The following is a 22006-nucleotide window of genomic DNA, read 5'->3' on the forward strand; positions in this document are numbered from 1 at the left end:
CAGATTACCTGGCTTGGATTGGGAAGCTCCCAATCAACCACATATCATGAAAAAGTTTTGATTCTGTTAAATACAGGAAATGTTGGGGGGGGGGGGGTCACTGTATATAACACTGTATCTACCTGTCAATTTCTCATCAATAACTGGCATTTTGATACATGATAGATTACACAATAATGTCCACTTACCCTAATTGGGATGGGCTTTTTCTTCTTTGAAATGGGTTTTTCTTCAGTGTTGATGTTAGTATTAGCAACAATGACACTATATCCCTGCGCATGGGCCCATCTTATGTATGGAAGCTGGGTTCCTTTGTCCAAGCCCTCATTTATGATTAATCTGCACGAGAAACAACAATGAAACTGATGTACATAGACACTCAGGAGTACACTGCAGAAAGTTGTGACTTGCCTATTTCACTCATACAATAAGAATGCCTTGAAGGACTGATGCCCTACTGGCAAAAGAGAATTTCCAGGAATTCAAAAAATGACTATTTCTTCCTTTTAACTCCTGAGTGCTGAAACCATCTCTGATATTATTCTGCAAAAACAAGTTTTTGCAAATCAGCTGCTTTGGTTGACATACTGGATTTCAGACAGGCACCATTTACATTTAGGACCAATAGGAAATCATTTAGAACCAACTCTTGTGCTGTTAGGACTTTCAATTTTCAAGGAGTAACAATAGCAAGAGTTTCATGATGAATGCCATGATGTGCATACTGGATTTCATATTGGCATTATTTCCACTTAGAACCAACCAGACATCATAACAAGTCTTTATGTAAAAGCACAACACTGATTTGACCAACCATCCAAAACTAGAAGCACCACGATCTTCAAGATGGCCATTGTTATTAATTGTATTTTGGACTTGATCTTGTCCAAACCTGAATCATTGATTTTGGTTTTGTAGGAAACATCTTTATCTCATTCTTAGTCTAGAACTTTGGAAATTCCCCATGAAATGCATGGTCTACATGTTGCTTACTACATTTTATATTATAATTTTAGAAACAGACATCTATTTTATCTTTATCTTGTAAACATTTGGTGCCTTACAGAAGGAAACATTTCATTAGATAATTTTTTTTTGTCGAAAATGATAACTGTGACCTGAGGTCAGTTAGAGGACTATATAATTAATTATTATTGTTTTAAGATCTTAGCAGAATTTATTGTATTATTGTTGTGTTCAGTACTTCACTTGGCTGAATTTTATTTATTCAAATTATTTATTCACTGGAAATACAGAGTGCCCATAAAAAATAACATTCTTAGAAATAGAGTTTGAATTTATATTGAAATTTTAAATAAGGATATACTCTTGGATTGCATCATTGTGATCCACCAAAAGAATGCTTGCACATCACCACTACACGAGCCACCACAGGCACATCAACACTTTCAGTGCTGGATTTAACTTTGGGTTTCCACTAAAGTTTATTCAGAACAATAATCATTAGGACTTGTGCCTGTAATTCTAAGATTAATTGGGATTTAATTCACAATAACGTATGTTCCTTCTTTTGCATTTTTACTTTGTATCATAGGGAAATAAGCTTTTTGTTAAATTTTACAAAGCTTGTTCCTTGTCACTCTTTTCTATTACTTGGTCATATGGAAGTACAGTATATCCTGTCAATCATCAGTTACTCTTGGACTGGGTGTGCATGGTCTTCCAGGAATATGACTGTAACTGGAGGGCGAGACATGGAAGGATGTGCCTGTATTATGATTGGGTATTATCAAAAGCATATTTTATTCTGCAAGATTGTTTTCTAGTCTTCAAATATGTTACCCAATAATACGACACCAGTAGATCAGGTAAGAGGATGAAGGAGATTGGAGTTACATCCCCTTATCCTGGAGTTACTGGTGCCTCTGGTAACCTAATATATGTACATCAGCTTGAAGTGCATGTGTGATGCACAGACTGGGTAGAGCATAAGATTTATGCATGGATGCAATCTAAAGGAAAAGTTGTCACTCTGGAAAATCTGCTGGAAGTAGAACAACCAGTGTTCTGTGAAGCTAATGAATGACTTGGCAAGGCAGCTTTTTGTGCTGCTGGTATATGTCCCACCAGATCAAACTAAATCCATTAGAAGGAAATATCTGTGAGGTAAAAGAGTGAGAATGCCATCTCTGGCCTTCCTCAGATGATGTCAGTTATGAAGGACTCAAATGCCATGCTAATGGCAACTGCCTAACCTCATGAGCTGATATGTGTATGAAATGATAAGTGTATGAAATCCAACTTGATTTTTAAATTACCCAGCATATCCTGAACAATGAAAACTGAGCGAAAACATCATCCCTTCCTTATCTGAGGAGTAAGAACAAGCATATCTCCCTCTTCTGACTGGCTCAGTTCACTTCAGAAACCAATATGATGCTCTGATGTGGTCCTGATAACAACTCAGAGATAAAGGGTCCAATGTATTCAGTGATGTCAAGACGATGAGCTGATCCCCATGAATAAAATAGGGCAGTCATGAGAGAACTCAAACCATTGTGGCAGAACAGCATATAGTTTTAGAGTCATATGACATGGCCTTTATCATTGCTGATTCGGAACAGTCACTAAGGTGACAAGGAAGCAGATCTTGTATAAGAATTGAGTCATGAAGACTTGGAATTTGATTTAAAGATTGCCTTAATTAACCATACAAGAACCAATGGAAGATTCCAGTGATTTGGTCAAAACAATTCAAAATTCATCAGAAAGATGAAAAGGACGTGGTTCTGGCCTATATCTTCCCTCTATGTGTGTACTTATCTGAGATTTTAGAATGGGAGCCCTGCATTGGGATGGGAGCTAATTTCTTCTCAAAAAGCACAGGAGATGGTAAGCTATTTGTGGTACTGATGCTTCAAGAGACATATGTACTCACAGACTTTCAAAGTGGTGATCTGTCTTACTCAAGCAATTCTGTTCCCAGCTTCATCTGAGTCATGTTTCTTCCTGAGGGCTTGCTTGATATGAGCCAGGTGTGCAAGTTCAATATATCCAGTTTCAAAATGGAAACTTGCAATCAGATTCAACTCAGCATGCACCAAGAAAGATGGGCTGTTATGGGAATTTCCACTGCTAATTGAGAAGGGAGCTGATTCATTATTCCCACTTGAGATAAGTCACCGAGTTTTGTCAGCATACAGGTTCCCTCACTTAAACATGACATGGGAATCTGAGAAGCAAAGATAAAGTGTGTTTAGCAATACTGTTCCATCTAGTGAAAAGGGCACTGGCTACTATACATTTCATATCTGTGACTGGCATGACAATGGTCAGGAGCTCAGTGTTCCACTTCACTGAAAGGATAAGCATAAAAAAGGTGACCCCATTGCACTTTGCAAGTAAAGATTCAACTACTGGTTAAAGGACCAAGGAGCAAAGATCAGTTGATTCCATTGGTATGTCAAGTCCACTGGGAACCCGAGCATGCTTGGGATGCAGTGGATTTAAGTTCTGTATTTATCAATGAGACTGCTACCTGAGAAACTCACAAATGGGAAAGCAGATGTCAGAGGAAAGGGCTCTCTCTCCCTCTTGCCATCTGCGATAATAAATGATAGTTGAGATTACAGGAAGAATGAAAGTGCATTTTCCTGACATCACCTACCATGTTTAGAAGACATTTGTTGTGGCCTTTATCTCCAATAAACTGACATTAGGAACACTCCTGAGGGAGACAAAACCCACTCACCTGAAAGGAAGGCATGACAGAAGTGCCATAATACCAGCAGTTGTCCTGGTTCCAGTGTAAACTCTGATATCTAGCAGGTGATCCTTCAGTAAGATTCCTACCATGAACTGGAAGCAGGTCCTCCCATTTCCTATGATGGTATAACCTGCAGATAGGAGGATGATCTGTGCAGCTTTATGAACTGGTGGTGCAGGAAGGAAGAGTTGACAGCTGCATTCAGAATACACAAGTGGTGAAGAAATTCCCAAGCTAAGATATGATTCCTCAACTGGAGGAAGGAAACACCAGGGTAATCCTCAATGTATGTTCTATGACAAGACAAACTCAGAAGCAAATGAGGTTTTGAACTCATTCCTAGATGTAGAGAGCTTGGACTGAATGAAATAGAAACTTTCCTTGTTGACAAGGAATCCTAGTTGATGCAAGAGCAAAAGAATTATTTTGGAGCTTACTACAAAGGGATGCTGAGATTGAACATTTGTAAGGTAATATTTCCCACGACCCTCTCAAACAACACTGGGCATACTTGGTATTCAGTAATGGTATTAGAGACTGAGTACTGAGCTGCCTTACTGAATATATGATATGACTTTAAGACTACATATCAAATGTAGAAAATGTTAAGGCTATGCTTGGGATACTGAAACCAAGCTGAGCATAGCATCAATTGTTACAATGTTGCAAACAAGTTGTTACATGCTGAAAAGGGTTTACACTACATGCTCTAGGAGAAATCTGTCAACATCCCAGGTACTTCTGATGTCTTTGTTGACAGCTAGGACTTCACTGTAAAAGACCAACATGTGCCTTCTAAATATGCCAGGTTAAAGTTGATGGAATTATCACTGTGTAAAGTACAGCCTACTGACACCTGTGTCTTGAAGGAGCCTTTCCAAGCCTTGCAAAATGTCAGTGATTCAACAAGACTTTAGAAACTGTTTTTAAAAAGGTTGGTTTTGATTTCAGTGAATGCAGAGAATGCTGGATCTACCATGGACAACAAAGGATCAAGGAAGGAAGATGGTCTAAGTCAGCACATCCCAAATTCTTATCAGCAGGGTGGCAAGGAAACCTCTTGCAAAGGAAGTGATGATCAAACTGGCAAAATGAGGTGTTGGGGAGGGTTATATGGGGAGGGTATTCAAAGCTGGGAGCCTCTCGATGATGGCCACACTGCCAAACAAAAGAAGGAAGATCTCCTCTGATAAAAGGTGGCTTTAGGCAGCCATTCAACTGGATGGACTGATCAGGAGCCAAGATGGTAGATTATGATATAGACAACAGGTAAACTGGATGGAAAACTGCCTGTCTATGTGGAAAAAAATGGAAGGGACTTTGGTCAACCCTGATGCTGAAAAGTGGGAGCATGAACTTGCATCACATCCATGTCAATAGATCAGAAATTTTTCCCTGTGTTTTGAATTCTTCCACAAAACAGTGGACCAATTCCTTTGTGACCAACTTGAGGAGGCACTGGGAGGTTTATATATACAATACAATAGGTCTTTGGAGAACTTAAATTGTTAACACTTGATACACCTACTCACAAGTGTATACCTGTAACAACAATTAAAAACAATTAAAGCATGTAATGAACCATAAAAAGGTGCAAATTGTTTACCAATGAATGCATCAAAGTTATATGCTCCAAGTGGGGTATTAAAACCGAGCACAGCCATATTATAGAAATGTATGCCAGTTACTGTCTGGAAATGATCCATTTCATGAATACTGACATGCAATAAAACTTAGTGTGAAAATTTACCAAATTCCTGACAAACTTTAACGACTTTAAGCCTATTTGTATTTGAATTTTTTAATGACCTTTGGTATATGTATTGATTTGCTCTGTTTAGTGGTGCAAATTTTGTGGTGGTATGGAGTGTGTGAGGAGAGTAAAACCTTCTTGCCCACTGTCCAGCTCTGACAGCTCCTGATCCATGTACAAGAATCATCAATTTGTCTGCATTTGTTCTAATGTCGTTACTCACAAACACAAAGCTTCTGGGTTCATCATCACCTGCATCTCTCTGTAAGTGGTCAAAATAAAATTCTGAATCATTAAACTATTATCAGTCTATGACATCAATCTGGTGACAAGTGACATCAGATCAAATTGCCAATTAAAAATACCACATTTCAAGGCCCCAACCATGAGGTGACATTTGCCGCCCTATATTTCCCAGGAAATTTGTGATGCTTAGAAATTGCTGGTTTAATAATTTATTTTCATCCTAACTCATTGATAATCATAAACCCATTCATTTAGTCTATGTTTGGTGATATATTTTTCCCTGACAATCATCATCTCCCATTTAATAAGTTCTGACAACAAAGACAGACTTGGTATAGACAAAAAAACTGTTTAAAAATACAAGTTAGATGATTTATAATAATTACCCCACATAAAGACAGATAACTGTCTGGACCTGTGGTTATGAAATCCACACTAGCAAGTGCTGACCAACATCTGAGCGGTAAAATAAGGATTTATCAATAGACCAATACTTATTGCCAGAGTGATTTTAAAGACTGGGAGTAACATTAAAAAAACTAGCATGCTGTGCTCTGGCCTGAAATTCATAAAACTGTCCAGGACAAGTAAAAACTAAGAATTTGAATCCAGAATCAATAGCAATAAAATCATAGTTCCGTCTATATTTAAATTTCAAAATTTTCAGAAGTACTTTATATTCACAAAGTAACTAGATTGATATATAAATTACATGAAATTATTTAAAACACCCCCTGATAATGTAATTCTATTTTTTTTACGGTAATCAATTTTTGTGGTCTTACAACAGATACATTTTTTTTGGGGGGGGGGTTCACAAATTTGTGGAGAAAGAGGGTGAAGGTCCTTTTGTTCCAACAGAAGAATTTAGGTCTGATACAATTTAAATTCATAGTTTGTAGCTATCACAAAGTTTTCAGAGATCGGTACCCATGAAACTTGTATATCACGAGAACTGGTACCCCATGGAAACTGGTCCCCATGAATACTGGTGAATTCACAATATACCAGTTTGGAGTTTCAAGTAATTATCTCAGTCTCAGTCCTGTAAATTTTAGACTTGTTACCCCTTTATTGTTTAACTAATGATAAAACTTGGTCCTGTGCACCCTTTTTGATTGACTAATGATAAAACTTGGTCCTGTGCACCCTTTTTGATTGATTAATGATAAATCTCAAGCTCATAGTTTTATAATCTCCAGGCATTATTTTTTTCCTGAAAGAAAGATCTATTGAAATTTTTTCAAAAATAATTACTAAAGCAAAAACGTGAAGACATATATTCAGATTGCTTGAAACAGATACAATTAAATATATAAACTAACATTTAAACATTAAATATGAATCTTCCATTACATGCTTTCTCCTTCCTTATTCCATCTTTGAAAACATTTACTTAATTCAGTAACCAAGACATGATCCCTTCATAGGGTCCAAACATCAAAATGGTCTCCAGTTATGGCAGCAAAGTGTGACAGGGGAGACAAATGTGCACCCATGCCATAAGTTGAATGCTATCTTCTGTGATAACATATATACCCATTTATACATTGAGTCAAATTGCAAACAACAAAGATCCTGATCTCCCCCATCATAATCCACCTGCAGATTAGGGCCTATATTGTTTGTTCTACCGATTACTCATACTATGCACAGAACCAGATCTGCCAGTGCATTATGCATTGGTAGATTTGGGTCTTTGCAGTTTGCAGAATGACTTGTCTTATAAGTGAGTATACACTATATATAAAACACCAGTCCTTGGCCTGTTCATGCACATAACCCTGATGAGACAACAAGCTCATAGTCTAACAGGAACCTCTATGCACCCTTACAAATTTAACATTAGTGTCAATGGATGAAAAGGAACATCTACTCCCCCTTTTACATTCCACATTAGTGACTGAACATAAAATGGAACCCTTATGCTACCCTTCACATTATAAAAAGTATCCAACATACCGGTAGATACTCTCTCTTCATATTTTGTTCTGTCTCCATCATGTTATAGATATAGTCTGTTAAGACCTGAAAATTAAAGGGCAGTCAATAAAAAGCAGGCAAGATCAATCAGGAAACTAGACTTATCAAGAGTTTGTGTAAATTCAGAATCTGCACTAGGACACATGGACATGATACAATTTATTTAGGAGTAGTAAAAGAAAAATTAAATTCATCTCTCACTGTTTGTTTTTCAAACTCTCCTACTTTGTGCTGGTTTTACTAGTGAACATTAGTAATTCTGTTTTAATTAAAGAGTGCTAGACAGTGTGTGATGTCAAAATGGTTGACAAATATTTTATACTGTATTTCTAACAAGTGGTAATAACTATGTCTCTGGACTGATATTACCATAATTATTAACATTATTATTATTAGTTCATTATCTGATCGTTGTTGAGAGATTATTATACCATTCTGTCCGGTCTGGTTTACTACTTTTTCTGTCCAGTATGGAGTACTACCATTTCTGTCCAGTCTGGTCTACTACCTTTTCTGTCCAGTCTGGTTTACTACCATTTATGTCCAGTCTGGTTTACTACCAAAGAAACAACTATTATTACTTAACATTAAATATATTATGATTACTAAATTTCCAAGGAGATTTTATTTAGTGTTCATGCCACTACCTGAGATAAAGATGTGCTACACTCGTTGATACTCACATCTCCCAAGGCATTGTAATGTTTCTGATTATAACTGTAGTTCCCCTCTTGGACATTGAACTCAAATAATTCATCTGTATCAATTTTTCTCAGCTGACCCTCTGTAAAGTTACATAGGGCAAATTAATGCAGATAAAGTGACCACAGAGCTTTGAAAAATAACAGTGCTATAAGCTCGAAACTTTTGAGAGGGATTTAGGCTGCAGTTGGGCAAGTGATAGCAAGTATTTCTGGGATTGATGTTGGTGTTACTGATGTTTTACTGTATCTTGAACAAGAGTCCCTAGAATGGTCTAATGCTCTACTGGCAGCTTTAACCAGTGAAGCTAAAAATTACTTGGTCTCAATTGAAGCCCTTGATTAACTCCAGAAATGTGATTTTATGGAAAGATGATAATAGTATGAAAAATACTCTTTGTCTGATTGTTTATATGTTTTTGAAAAGAAATATCTGGACAATAAATGATGTTTTAATATATTAAGAAAGTACAACTTGCCAACTAAAATCTATACAATCCTCATAAAACAGCAGCTAATACCAATCTTTCAGTGAGAATACAAATGAAAAAAATAGTCATTTATTAGGTTACATTTTTTATATTTACAATCAGACAAATCTGATCATTTACAAAATTTAAAATAAGTTTACTTCTTTGCTTGGAACATGGTTCATGTATATTTTGTAGAAATTTAAGAAATAAATCTCTGATTTTTTCTTTGCAGACTTGGCAATGATGTTATCATCAAACTCATCTTTAAAGTGTTACACAAAACTAATCACCATAACTTTAAAGCAACAATCGTGCAAGAATAAAAAAGGTTTCAGCCTATGCAACATGCTTTACCTTTATTAAATCTGTATCCAAAACCCTCCAAAGTGTCTGGAAATTCATACTCTGGTTCATCTACAAAAAAAAAAAGTTGAAGATAAAGAAAGTTGTGCCATATAATATAAATTATACATGAGTATGATTATCTCAAATTATTTCATTAATTAACTGAGAAGAACACACACATGAAAAATTACTTATCAATGAGGAAACCAGTATCCCAAACAAGAATCCCTTTAAAGAACTGACATTCTAATGGCCGAAAAAGAATTTCCAGAAATCCATGATAAGACCATTTCTACTTTTTTGGGTGCTGAAAACAGCTCTAAGTACCAAAACCATCTCTGATATTATTTAGAAAGTTGAACATACCAACTCTTAGACTGGTAACAAAACTCTTTTCTGATCTTTGAGTTCACGTTTTTGCAAGATATTGCAGTACAAAATTCTTTAGCATGATCTGTGACTTTGAACCTAATATCATAGATGGAAGATAAGTGAATATCGTTCAGACAATATCAAGACATAAAGTTTGCCTAAAGCTCAAAGTAATATTTTGGGGGAAAAGTTATCTTAGTGGCATTATTCAAAGTTAAATTTTAAAAGCCAGTTCAAACTTGCTTGTGTTAGCATCCACATAACCAAATACAGGTAAATGCCTAAACCAGGATCCCTGACCTTAAAATCAATGTCACAGTGCTGACAATCAACCTGTTCACTGTAAAGTCAGGTCAAAGTTCACTTGTATATTGTAGATATCAATGTTGTTATCAGTTCATTGATGTCCAAAAATAAAAGCAATGACATCCGAGTTGTCACCCTAAAGTGAATGAGGTTGTGGTTTCCAATCCCCTTCAAAATGGTGCACATGCATGTATGCTGATGCTATGATATGCACCAATTTCCTTCAGAACTACTTTAATATTTCAAGAAATGTTTTAATAAAAATTCAACATTTTTAACACTGAAATTTTTCTAAACAAAAATTACTTGGTTGTCCAAACAGGTTATCACAGTGGTAAAAATGGTTGCCTGGTATAGTTTTTAGTTGTCCCTGGCAATGGATTTTTATACCCTTGCATTTTGATGAAGACATAACAAGATTTTCATGATGTCCACCATATTGTATGTCAGATTGGCATCATTTCATTTAGTAAAAATCAGACATGTTGCTATGGCAGGACTGATCAAACCTTTTTTCATGCACTTAAACAAGACAGGTGGTTTCAGAAAATTCACTTGTCCAACCTAAATTTTTATTTTTCCCAAAATTCAAATCTCTTGTCTAGATTTAAGATTTAATAAAATGTATGTACAAGTACTTTAATCAAAGTGGAAAGAAAATAAAACAATGTACAACATAACCTTTTTCTTTCCCCTAAAATAGCATAAGTTACTTCCACCAGCAAGAATGGACAAGAATTTACTTGAATTCAGACTTTCCATAATTTATTCTCTAAAAACTTCACCAGTTGACAGAACAATTTCTTCTGCCCTGGAGTTTGTTCTAATAATTATCACCATGTTCAACAGTGTTCTTCTCCCAGAATACACATAGTTTTGCCAGATCTAAAAATGGTTTTCATTATTTGACAAGAGTGTATACTGTGTTCAAGAGAACTGTCATTTCTTTTTTGCTCATGTAATCCTCATTTAGTTTTAAAATGTCCTTTCCTAGTGAAGTGTCAGAAACTCTAACTTCATGGATTTTCTGCACATGCTAGCTAGTGTCATGTATATAATGTGGTGCACACAGGCTTTGCAAGGTTCCGAATTGTCATGAGAGTTCATTAAATTCAGAATTTTTCAGTTTCCCATGCCACTTTGGATGCTGTTCACAATAAATTCAAAAACCACTTTCCTTCAGAGTCAGTAAAATCAATCCATGGAAAATTATCAACCAAATCTGTAAAAATCATGGCAGCCTTCTTTTATCCCTCCACTTTCATGCAAGTTTTCATCACTGAATCATCATTATTACCTTCCTTGTGAAACAAATTGTGTAAATGCATTGTATCTATATAGTAAAGATTACCTCATTTACCAACTAAGGTATTTCTAATGAGATTATAACAAACACTGTGTCTTTGAAATGTAGACATAGAAAGCACCTTTATTAGCTTAACTGTTCCATTCCAAGCACAATATCACACATGGAAGTTCCCTGTATAATCAATTAAAATAATTAAAGTAGCATTACTGTCATTTAATCAGGTCAATTTAAACTTCAATACAATTCTCAACAAAAATCTGTCTGACGGACATCAAGTAACTAAGGCAGAACAATGCACCTGCATGAGAATAAAGAACAAAAATGCACTGTACAACAATTTTGTCAAGTTCATAAATGAAACCAACACTTATGTTGGTAAAGTACCTTCCATTAATTGAACTGAATTGACTTGATGAAATGAAATCAAAGGATGATCCTCTCATGAATATCTGGGTTGAGTAACCTTAATATAGAAAGGTCATTTAAAACACTGCTAATTAATCATATCAGATTTGTTTCAAGTGTTTTGACTGCTGATAACAGTTGCTAAGTCCAATATGTAATCAAGCAAACAGACATGTTCACCACACTGCACCACTGCCACAAAGTACGTGCCTTTGTTATCTGATGATTTACTTTCCAATTTTGGATAATATATATATGTTGATCAGTTTGGTAAACATGTGTGTTAAGAGCCTAAAAAAAATTTCCAACACTTGGCACCTTAACTTTGGACATTGTGATGACTTTCTAAGGTTGATCTAATATATATTTCAATTGTAATATCTTAGTAGAGATCTGCTAACATGTACTTTTGCAAATATACAATTTCCAACTTCACTGGAGCACTTTCCACTGTTAAATCGTCAGTTTTTGAGGTGTACAGTTTTTGTATGTTGTCAAACTCTTTAATTTTAACAATAAGTTAATTATTTTTATTGTCGGTTTCAGTCCCAAAATGTCTAAATAGACACAATCCATTCTGAAAAAAGACTGGACCATTTGCCAATCTGACTACCAATATAGTTGGCATGGTAGCCAGTTTGGAAATCTTGTTGGCACTACTGCTCCTGAATAGATGGTCATATCAACTTGGGGTTTTCACTAAAGTCTTCTTATGATGTCTACTTGGGCTAAGGTGACAACTTGTTCTATTGGACAGTTGGACAACAGATGACAGACAATGGATTGATGCCATACAATATTCCATCCCTTAAGTTCTTCTAGTCCATCACTGGTAGAGCTAACAACAGACATACACTCCAAGCACATAAAATAATGTATGTTGTTGTTGTTGTTGTGGGATTTAACGCCATTTTTCAGCACACGATAGGCTATACATGGCAGCCAGTATTAATGGCGGAGGAAGAACCTGGGAAAACCCCGGAAAGAACCACCGACCCCCGAGAAGCTACTGGCAAGCTTTCTCACAAACCCACACTGATTGGCTGAATCTGAGACTCAAACTGGCGTAGACCGAGGTGAGATGGCAGTGATCCGTAACGGAGAGTGCTTTAGACCACTTGGCCACTTGGGGACCCAAATAATGTATGTAATTATGAGGGATCTTTTTAAAACATTCAGCACTCAAATATTTAATTTAAACTTCACAAATAATTAAATCAAACTGTTTTGCTCTATGGCTACAAGAAAGTACACATCTGATAATCTTTTTTAGTGTTTGCAAAAGAAACAAATGAAAAAAACAGTGTACCTCAAATTATAAAACCAAAACTAAAATAAAATGTTAAGCAAGGATAACAAAGGACACTGACAGTGTATAGCTTGGTCTGCGTCAGATCTGTCCATATCTGAACTATATGTGTTTTTATTCTTCCAATACTACAAATTCTTCAACATTCAAGAAAAGTGTTAAAAAGGATTAGAGCATTGCTAAATGCCATTTCACTTTTATATGAAGTACAAAATAAAATCTAATAACATTTGACCAAATTTTTAAAATTGAAGAACAGTAGTTCACATTAATCAACTTCGACATTCCTAATATACCATCACTCTTCAACCAACTGAAATGGCTTGAAAATCTCAACCATTTGACCATGTTTGGACGTACTTCAGTATGGGAAAATTGCCTAAAGTTTGCATAGTATGACCCAAGCTACAAGACTTCAATCTGTGCAATAGTGTCAAAATGGGCTGTTCGTGAAAAATCTGGCCTTTAGTTCTGAGGTCAACTGACCCTAGAACACAGCATTGCTATTCAAACTGACTTCAACCCATCCCAGTCATAAATATCAGGGTCGACATCTTACTTTGTAGGGCAACAGTATGTAGTTTGACTGTTAAAAAAACAAAAACACATTGCAGCCGATAATCAAAAAACAAAATTTGCTAGTCGTGGGTGCAAGGACCATTGTTTGGTCCACCCATATTAGAAGTCTTTTTGTGAAAAGCCGATTTCAATATGACCATCTGTTCAGGAGGAACAGTGATAGAAAGATGCTAAGATGGGAATCATTTTGGCACCAGTTTAATTTTGAACCAACTAGGCATCATTAGAAGTCTTCTGTGCAAACTTAATGTACATACGAACATCCATTCTGGTGATGCATTGATAATATAATTTAAAGATGGCCACCATATCGGACATCTGACAGGCACCAATTTCATCAACAACAAATAGACAGAATAAGATTTCTTGTAGCGAAATCCCACGTCAATACAACCATATGTTCATCAAGAGCAACAATACAGATACTGTTATGGCAGCCAATGTGGATCTCAGATCAGCACCATTTTCATACAAGACCAACTAGGTCATACAGTTTTTTAATAAAAACCGAATGTTGATATGACTGTACATGTATAAGTAATACAGTAAAACCTGTCTTGAGAGACCAATGCTATGACAGACCTCCTGTTTGAGAGACCAGAATCTCCATGCACAGATTTACTGATTATAGTGCTACAACCTGTTATGAGAGACCATCTGTCTTGAGAGACCATTATTTTTTGGCAGAAGGGGTGGTCTTTCAAGACAGGTTCTATTGTAAAAATATGAATATATCTGAGGGGAAACCTTTTCATTTAGGACCCAATAGGCCTTGGGATGAATATGTTTATAACATTTTGTGGCAAATTCTCAATGAAGTATTGAAGGAGCAGGAATAATAAACTTGTGCTAATGTACAATCAACAGCAGATAAAAGTCCATTGCTCTTCTGGTCTATGACCAGTTGAAATAAAAATCAGAATCTTCTAACAAAGCAGAACCTCTTGGAAAATTATGCATCACAAGTCTCTTCTTTGAACTGTGGGATTAAACTGCAAGTGAAAAAGGGAGATAACTCCAACTATTATAGATCTGTCATATAGGACTGTTTACTACGACAAGGAATGTTTCTCTTGTTGTGAACCGTAACAATGATTAATTTGTGAAGAAAATGTAACAGTCTCTAAAAGTATCTAATTCACAAACTCCATGAAAATATCTCTTCTCTCAAAATTAAGGCACACAAATATAAACCATATTTTGAAAATTATATTTTGATCTAAGAGCTAATTAAAATTTCTCAAAGAAAGAAAAATATTGTCCACATCACAATAAACAGACATCTTGTTCTGCCTAATGAATTAAACAAACTCTGGTTAAATTATGAGTCTTTCAAAATAAAATATCACTCCTGGCCATACTTAACATCTGACTGGACAGCAAAACTCAAAATCTCAATAAAATGAATATAACAGCTGCATAAATTAAATGAAAAAGTCAGCAGTGCACAGAGAATCAACAAAAGCCCTCATGATTAAACATTAACAAATTTATTAATTAAAATATCACAATATAAATAACACGGAAATTTACCTTCCCCGTGAATCATTTTCTGAAAAATAAAACAAGAAGTAATGAATAACAGCAATTACCATAAAACTACTAAGAACTTTAAAACATTTGCTGATACTATAAACATGAAAAAAAAAAAAAAATGTAACCTGTAACAGTATAAAATAATATCTCATAGTGTAAACTGTACCATGCTATATGGATATATTCAAGTCTGCTTTATCAATGATACCATATACATATATATATTTGCATGCAAGTCAAATTCAACTCCAAACAAAATTTACTCTAATCTGAGAATTTTATTTGTGATACTGATTGGTGATAACTGCACAGACCCAGACTTATATATAAAGTATTTTATTCACTTAGAAATGTATAACACATCCAAATGTGAATGGTTCTGAATTATACATGCAGGTTTTTTATGATTATCCCTGGATTTCCAAGAATGACTGCTTTATAACTATAATAAACATTTTAAAATATAGTTATTATGCAATGTAATACATATAGGCATGCATTCACAATGAAATCCAAGGAAAAATTTCATGTCTCATTATTGTCTTACAAATACAATTATTTTATATGTAAATAAAAACTGGACATTTGTAACAATATCAAGTATCATGTATCCATGCTGACAAGTTATTTTGCCAAGGAAAATGATTAAGGCAACACATTTAACACCTGAAAACACGTATATATAATAAAATAATCAAAATGATGAAATGTAATGGAACCAATTTTAATAGGATACAGTCTAAAACATGTCTTGGTTGAATATATACATGTATATGACAATTTCTCTATACTTGCTTATGAGTCCAACTGCAAACTGCATGGACCAGATCTGCTTTATGATAATGCACTGGAAGATTGGGATCTGTGCAGACTGTTAGGTGTAATCGGTAGGAAAAACATATAGCATGATCTGCAGACACATGATGCTAAGGCAGATCAGGATCTGTGTTATTTGCACTTTGACTATATATATATATATATATATATATATATATATATATATATATATATATATATATATATATAATATATATATATATATATTAGACAATTCATGGTTGAATATATATGACAATTTAGGTAAAACATTCTAGGACTTTAATAATGTTTCATATTGATATATATATATATATATATATATATATATATATATATATATATATATATATATATATATATATATATATATATATATATACAGTATGTACATGATGAAACTAAATGCAACCAAAAATACTGCCAGGGTATGTGCATGCGGTGCTTTTATATGATGAATGACGATTAAAATAGTGTGCAGTGACATACAAACTTGAAATGATGTTTCTTAAAATAAAATGTTTATCGTTGAAGGTCCTATTAATAAACATGATCTTCATAGGTAAATAATGCAGTTTAAGAAAAATTTTGTCCAGATGATTTTTCCTAGTGATGCCACATTCTGTGAAAATTATCTGTACTTTAAAAAAAGAATTAACATAAGAATCCTCCTAAACAGTTGTCTTAAGCAGATATATAATGGGTAGATCCTTCGTTACAGACAGCCATGTGCATATCTGTATACAAGGTCACAGATTTTATACACATTTACAGAGATTCAATTAAGTCATTTACACATGTAAACATTGCAGTCTTAACAACTATTAAAGCTTATAGATGGGAATTGATAACAAGATCAAATGTGAACAAGTGCCCTTGATATGGTGTCCTTTAGCAGAGCTCTCTGAAGTGAGAATCTCTGCTTCTAAAACCTCCAGTTTCCACTTCTGAACAGATTTTGACAGCATATCGTTTTCACTGGTTTTCTATATTTGGATTCAGCTTTCCAGAACAATGTGTCCCTGGACATTCATTTTATAACCCAGCTTTCCAGAACAATGTGACCCTGGACATTCATTTTATAATCCAGCTTTCCAGAACAATGTGACCCTGGACATTCATTTTATAATCCAGCTTTCCAGAACAATGTGACCCTGAACATTCACTTTATAATCCAGCTTTCCAGAACAATGTGACCCTGGATATTCATTTTATAATCCAGCTTTCCAGAACAATGTTACCCTGGACATTCATTTTATAATCCAGCAGATCACATTATTTACAACATATTTCACTTTATCTTGATAAAATAATTATCAATACCATAATGTCTCTAATTTTTCATACATCCTTGCATGATTTCATAAAAATCATAACTTTTTAAACTTTAAATTTTCATAGAGTGTACTTATTCTAAAATACAAATTTTGCAAATCTGCAAACTTTGGAACTGAAAATTATAAGCAGCATATTTCTTATAACTTTTTATACAAGTCAGAAAGTAATTTATCAAATATGTAAGGAATATAACTGATGTTTACAGTAATTATGAATTGTAATGACTTCATTCATTCATTCATTCCATTACAGTAGAGGTCACATCATTAGCAACTGAAATGCATATAATATAAAAAATACTTTCCATCACCATACATCAATGTCTTAAATTGGGGATAGCAATTTCTCTGCTCAACACAAAGTTAAAATCAATCAAACAGTATTTCATGAAAGCCACAAACAGAATAGCTTCAGTCAGTACAGTTGAGATGCTGAGCAAAACTTACATTGACACATCTACATCACTGTTCTATTATCAATAGGAAGATATATCACTGATTTATATATATCATTGTTCAATTATCAATAGGAAGATATCTCATTGATGCATATATCACTGTTCAATTATCAATAGGAAGATATCTCGTTGATGCATATATATCATTGTTCAATTATCAATAGGAAGATATCTCATTGATGCATATATCACTGTTCAATTATCAATAGGAAGATATCTCATTGATGCATATATCACTGTTCAATTATCAATAGGAAGATATCTCGTTGATGCATATATATCACTGTTCAATTATAAATAGGAAGATATTTCATTGATGCATATATCACTGTTCAATTATCAATAGGTAGATATCTCATTGATGCATATATCACTGTTCAATTATCAATAGGAAACGTTATCATTTTTCAATTATCAATAGAAAGATTATCTAGCTGATATATATACATCATTGTTCAATTATCAATAGGAAGCATTATCATTGTCCAATTATCAATGGAAAGATTATCTAGCTGATATATATACATTACTGTTCAATTATCAATAGGAAGTGTAATCATTTTTCAATTATCAATAGAAAGATTATCTAGTTGATATATATACATCATTGTTCAATTTCCAATAGGAAGATTATCTTGCTCTGAGTTTTCACACATAGCTCTTGAAAGCTAAAGTATAGTATGTACATATATTTATGTAGCATATCAACTGAAACCAACACAGTTAAATTGCCTAAGCAATCAATAACTTTAATAGCCACCAAGAAAACACCATCCAGTAACTACTCCAGAGTGTTTAAGGATGGTTGTTTGGTGGAATTTCATGTAAACCAGTCTATGTCAGTTTCTAACCTGTTTTTAATGTGTAAATCTGCTGTGTAAATTTTGTAACCCTATGCACCAAGCTGGTGTAGGCATATGCTGATCTGTGGATTATACTGACCATTGCTGATTCAACGTATGAAAGATGAACATGTATGCACACAGAAGTGTGTGTGTGTGTGTGTGTGTGTGTGTGTGTGTGTGTGTGTGTGTGTGTGTGTGTGTGTGTGTGTGAGCTCTACATGATAACAAGCCACACTGACCCTGATATGCAAACACATTATGTAATGGCAGATCAGAGTCCATGTTGTTTGCAGCTGGACTTGACTTGTGAGTATATATGGTAGTACTGAAATAACAGCTTCTGTATTTAAAGTGATTATCTCCCTTTGTATGAATACAATATATACTTACTTATAAGACAAGTCCAACTGTCCCAGATCACTGGCAGATCCGCGTCTGTTCAGTTTGTTAGGAGCAGTCAGTAGAATAAACAATATACACCCTGATTAGCAAGCACATTATGCCTCCGCAGATCAGGATCTTTGTTGTTTGCAGTTTGACTCGACTTATAATCGAGTATACAGTAGTTTACATTTTTTTCTGCTTGCTTGTTAATTAAATCTCATTTCTTATTACAAACAAATCATGTAAAATGCAAACATATGCTTTTTTAGTAACATATATTGCATATTCTAAATTTATAAGAAAATTACAGATTTACATGGAGTAGTAATTACACAGATTTTACATGTTAGCAAAACATACCTTCGTCTTAGACCAAATTCCTCCCATTTTGTGTGAAAACAATGACCAATTTATTGTAGGTGTTTACAATATGTCAATGTTGTCCATCCAATAATATCACTGGAAGACCTGATAGTTATTAAACAAAAATGTAAGCTAAGGACAACGTTGATAAATAAAACAGAATGAAAATACATAAGAACTTTATGAATTAAGAAAACTTAGCTGTAAACTGTGTATATGTATATATATATATGAATACTTTAAAATAATGGTGCAATGAGGTTGAAGTTTGCAGTGCAAGACAAAAAGAAACTTAGAATTATTACCATTATTCAGCGCAATACCTACTTCTTTTGTGAAGTTACAACTACTTGTAGCAATTGATGGGCTCTAAATTAGGTTTGACCAGGCTGTATTTGACAATTTTGACTAAGCCTGTTATGGTTGACCAGTCCAAAAACAATGAAGCCTGTTACGGTTGACCAGTCCAAAAACAATGAAGCCTGTTATGGTTGACCAGTCCAAAAACAATGATACTTTTACCAAGCAGTTCATTATTCTACAACGTATTCAAACAAAATCTGCATCCTGCGCAAACAAAATAATGCAAAAATGCAAAATAAAATTAATGTAAGTAGGATATATATGCTGCTTATTTAATACATAAACAGACAGATTGTATATCTGAATTTTCTGATTACTTTTTATCTTTTATCTGATGTACCTTTTACATAATTTTGACATCTTTCCCATTTATCTGTAATACTGTAGTGCTATATGTTTACATCCATTTGGAAGGCTTTATCTTTTATCCAAGTTCTATTGTAGTTCTTAATCTTCACATTGTTAGAACTGAAGTTTTGCTGACGTGCCATTAAACCCTACATAACAGGGTTCCCAGTATTTTAAAAACTTGCAGTCCAGGACTCCCACTCCCAAATAAGTTGAAGTCCAAGCTTAAAATATAGGAATCCCAATAATGTGACCTTTTCCCTCGTGCAATAATTCAGGACATTTGGCATGTATTGTTATGTCATCAAAATAAATACTCATTCATTATGAATTAAATGTATTTAGTATTATTTATTAAAAAAAGATTTAAAAACAATGGCAACTGATAGCTACAAAAATTCTCATTCAGTAATTTTTTGTGCAACTAGAAAGAATTAAGGGAAAAAATTAAATTTTCTATTGTACATTCATTAATTTAATCAAACAGGGTTCCTGCCACAAATTTTAAAAAAGATGCCAGACTTTTTCCATACCTTTCCAGACCAAAAAAATAAAAATGTCCAGACCTCCCAAAAAGCTCCAAATCTGTATACTAAAACCTCCTCCAAATGCAAAAGAACAGTCATGTTAATGGTTTCTGGATAAGACGGTTGTAACAACAAACACAAGGCTTTTTCACAATTTTTTAGTCATTTTTCAAATTTGCAAGACATTTTCAAGACCTGGAAAAAGGAATTTAGAAATTTTAGAACTTTTCCAGAATTCCAGACCCACACAGGAACCAGGCAAATTAGCTTCCTTCCATTTTGAATTAATAAATTTGTCCAGAAGCTGGTGGAAGAAAAAAAGGGGACAAATTCCATAAATGTTCTTTTCTTTCATTGTTAAGCAATACTGCACTAGTGTTATAGGTGAAACCAGCAACACTTCAGCCACGGATGGCTGAATGGTTTAAACCACTCACCTTTTTGGATCACTGCCATCTCACTGCTGTCTGTGTGGGCTCCAGTCTTGAGCTCTGCCAATGTGCATGCATGAGAAAGCTTGCCAATAACTTCCTATTAGCTGGTGGTTCTTCCCGAGGTTTTCATGGTTTCTTCCTCCACTATGTATACCGGTCACCATGTATTGTTTATCATGTGCAGAAAAAGAACCACAACAAAAACAAGAAAAACAACATCAGCTAACACAGAGAAGTCTGGAAATGAGTCAGATTACATCCTGCAAAATGCCAAGCAAGCATCCTGTAGATATGTGCCTGCAAGTGTTTACAAACACCTTGAACTGAAAGAAGTTATCCTCAGCTCTTTCACTTTTGACTACACCTAACTTCCCATCATAAAGTGATCCAAGTTTTGTGATGGCATCTATGCCAAAATCAGGTCCATCTGCAGCTTTGTGAATTGTACCCAAGAAAATTAAATTAAATACGAGAAGTTAAAAAAAAAATAAATAAAGAACGAAAACTGCATACTGATGACTCTGCAATTTTCATGCATCCAAAGATTAATAACATCCACATATTTACACAGATTTTAGCATCCTGGAAAACTGCGTTAGACGCTATATAGCCTTGCAACTAAATTGTGAAAAATCCTAATGAAAGCACAGCTTAACTGGTCAAAAATGAAATTTCATTTACCATCTAGTAGGTTTAAGTCATAAAGGTCTGAAATAAAAGTCTATGCCTCGTCAGACTGAAGCGACTGATAGAATTCGACTCATTAGACTGCTGTACTGATGGTCAGGTCTATTCTGATGGCATACAACTAGTCACATCTGACCTGTCAGACTGTAAACAAGTAAATATCTTATCTGAAAACATGTTACTAAACAATTCCTGTTTGCTAAGAGCCTTTGGCAAATCAAACCTTTAATTGATCAGTGAAGAGAGAATATCAAATAGATCCAACTATTTCAGTCAGTCAAAGTTGTACAATATTCAACTGGTACAGCAGAGTCTGGCCATACTTTGGCAACTCATCAACTCATCGTGCTGAAGGTGAAACATTAATTTTAGCAAAATATATGGCTGGATTCCAGTGTAC

At 34.4% G+C, this 22006-nt stretch overlaps 1 protein-coding gene across 3 annotated transcripts in view; it reads right to left on the reverse strand.

Annotated features, from left to right (window-relative positions):
- LOC149801889 (cotranscriptional regulator ARB2A-like) overlaps positions 1-22006 on the reverse strand; it is a 54848-nt gene that overhangs the window by 27578 nt on the left and 5264 nt on the right. For 2 of the 3 annotated variants that reach the window (XR_016420744.1, XM_089956268.1), the window contains exons 2-7: positions 15042-15060; positions 9238-9297; positions 8393-8493; positions 7689-7754; positions 5615-5742; positions 189-339 (exon numbers count right to left, since the gene is read on the reverse strand). Coding sequence is in view for 2 of the 3 variants with exons in the window: in XM_089956268.1 (XP_089812394.1) it covers positions 189-339; positions 5615-5742; positions 7689-7754; positions 8393-8493; positions 9238-9297; positions 15042-15060 (525 nt within the window). In the remaining variant the exon portion in view is untranslated. Of the gene's footprint in view, positions 1-188; positions 340-5614; positions 5743-7688; positions 7755-8392; positions 8494-9237; positions 9298-15041; positions 15061-19244; positions 19353-22006 lie in introns of all 3 variants that reach the window. The other variant, XM_089956269.1, reaches the window with a different exon arrangement.

The sequence above is a fragment of the Sinohyriopsis cumingii genome, chromosome 4, assembly GCF_028554795.1.
Source record: "Sinohyriopsis cumingii isolate HCF-2022 chromosome 4, ASM2855479v2, whole genome shotgun sequence".
NCBI classification, from domain to species: Eukaryota; Metazoa; Mollusca; class Bivalvia; order Unionida; family Unionidae; genus Sinohyriopsis; species Sinohyriopsis cumingii.